General features: G+C 40.4%; 1 protein-coding gene across 1 annotated transcript in view; it reads right to left on the reverse strand.

Annotated features, from left to right (window-relative positions):
• Window positions 1-108: 108 nt before the first annotated feature.
• LOC105313530 (chondroitin sulfate synthase 1-like) overlaps window positions 109-1,825 on the reverse strand; it is a 5,997-nt gene continuing 4,280 nt past the window's right edge. The window contains exon 3 of the mRNA XM_011407031.2: window positions 109-1,707. Within this exon, the coding sequence (XP_011405333.2) occupies window positions 226-1,707 (1,482 nt within the window). The 3' untranslated portion in view covers window positions 109-225. The remainder of the gene's footprint in view (window positions 1,708-1,825) is intronic.

Below are 1,825 nucleotides of genomic sequence, written 5' to 3' on the forward strand. Positions count from 1 at the left end.
GAATAGCCTACAAACACCTCTACAATACTTCACTATTCAAGTTAACAATCATTGAATTGTTTGTTAATAATTATATTAGCAAAGTATAAATAATGTGCAATAATAGTAATAATAATAATGATAATAATAATAATAATAGTATTAGTAATAATAATAATAATAATGGTAATAATAATAATAGTTTAATCATGTAAAAACTCAACAATACCCAGCCTCCACTATAAACTATACAGGAATTTGTAGTTTCTGTTTCAAATCAGGATACATATCTTGCAGGAGATATAAAAAGTGTCCCAGTGGCCTTTTATCACCTAACGCTTCAGCTCTTGACGACAGACACTGTTTATAATTATTCTCTGTCAGTGAGGCTTTTGAGCAGCTCCTTTTATGCCATCTATGAATGAGACCAACGTCCGGAGCTCTCAGGACCTCGATACGACTCTTCAAAACCTTTTGAAAGAGGTCTACGTCTTCACCACCCCACCCCATCATCTTAGTATTGAGTCCACCCACTTTAGTGTAGTCTGATTTATAAATACAGAGCATTCCAAAAGCATAGCCGCCCCAATGCCCACGGAAACGTGAGTGCTTTCTTCGAGCGTTTTTATCTGGGTTTAGAAAACGGGAGTTGTACATTTTGAAAACCTCGGGGTAATAGACCATTTTTCCTTGATTCGTGTTCTTTCGGCAGCGATCAAAGAACGTAATATTGACCTCCATGTCAACGTCACAGAGGAAAGCCAAATCATTCTTCTCTAGTGTCATCATTCCTTGGTCTAGAGCCTGAGCACGTGAGAAGTTACCCTTCCCTTTAACTATGACTATGTTCACTTTGGGCGTGGTCTGTCGTATCTCGTTAATTTTCTCTTCTATGTCGTGGACGTCGTTTTTGCCGAAAATGACCAAAACCAGTCGCAGCTTGTCGTCCCGGGAATAAATCTTCTCAAACATCTCAAGGTAGTCATAGCAACGCTGGGTAACATCGGATATCGGTACGACAATATTAATCAATTCACTTGCATCGTTCTTTGACGGTTTTACAGTATAGCCATTTTGAATGGGCTGGAAGATCCTAACACGCTCATACAGAGCCGCTGAGGTATGTTTCACGTCAACAAATTTCCCATCTATGATGTAATCGTTACCAAAAATAGGATCGTTCTTGACAAACCCATTTATTATCGTACGAAGCTTATACCGCTTCGGGGCATATTTCTTATTTATTTCTTTCGTGGCTTGGTCTGTGGCACGTCTAAACTCTCTTGATAGATACTTAAAGAGTCCAACGTGATGATGAGGCTCTGTAGTCTCATCGTTATAAAGATTATTAGTGTCAAAATAACGCCAGTTGCGATACTGGTAATGATTAATAGGCCGGTATCTGGTCGTCCGACGATACTTGATAAGGTTCTTCTGACTGTCGAGAATACTTTGATCATCTCCTCGTACCAGATCGCAACCAATCTGTACAATATCCTCATCTAAGAGAGCGTTGGGTAACTCCTGGCAGGCCTCCATCATCATATTACCAGCTGTATCAGCTTTCAGAGAATACTTCTTGTATTCGATTGTAGCGTAGTAGTAATGGACAGAATACATCCTCTCTACTGATGAGATGGGATAGAGGGAGAAGGCATTGGTGAGGAGGGAGTCTTCTTTGTTTAAGATTTCGACTAGTGGAATCCTTGTATCATCTTGAAGGAAGAACTAGAGAGAGAGAGGGGGGGGAGAGAGAGAGAGGGAGAGAGAGAGAGAGAGAGAGAGAGAGAGAGAGAGAGAGGAGAGAGAGAGAGAGAGAGAGAGAGAGAGAGAGAGAGAGAGAGAG

Source organism: Amphimedon queenslandica, unplaced genomic scaffold (genome assembly GCF_000090795.2).
Source record: "Amphimedon queenslandica unplaced genomic scaffold, v1.1 AMPQUscaffold_13287, whole genome shotgun sequence".
NCBI lineage: Eukaryota > Metazoa > Porifera > Demospongiae > Haplosclerida > Niphatidae > Amphimedon > Amphimedon queenslandica.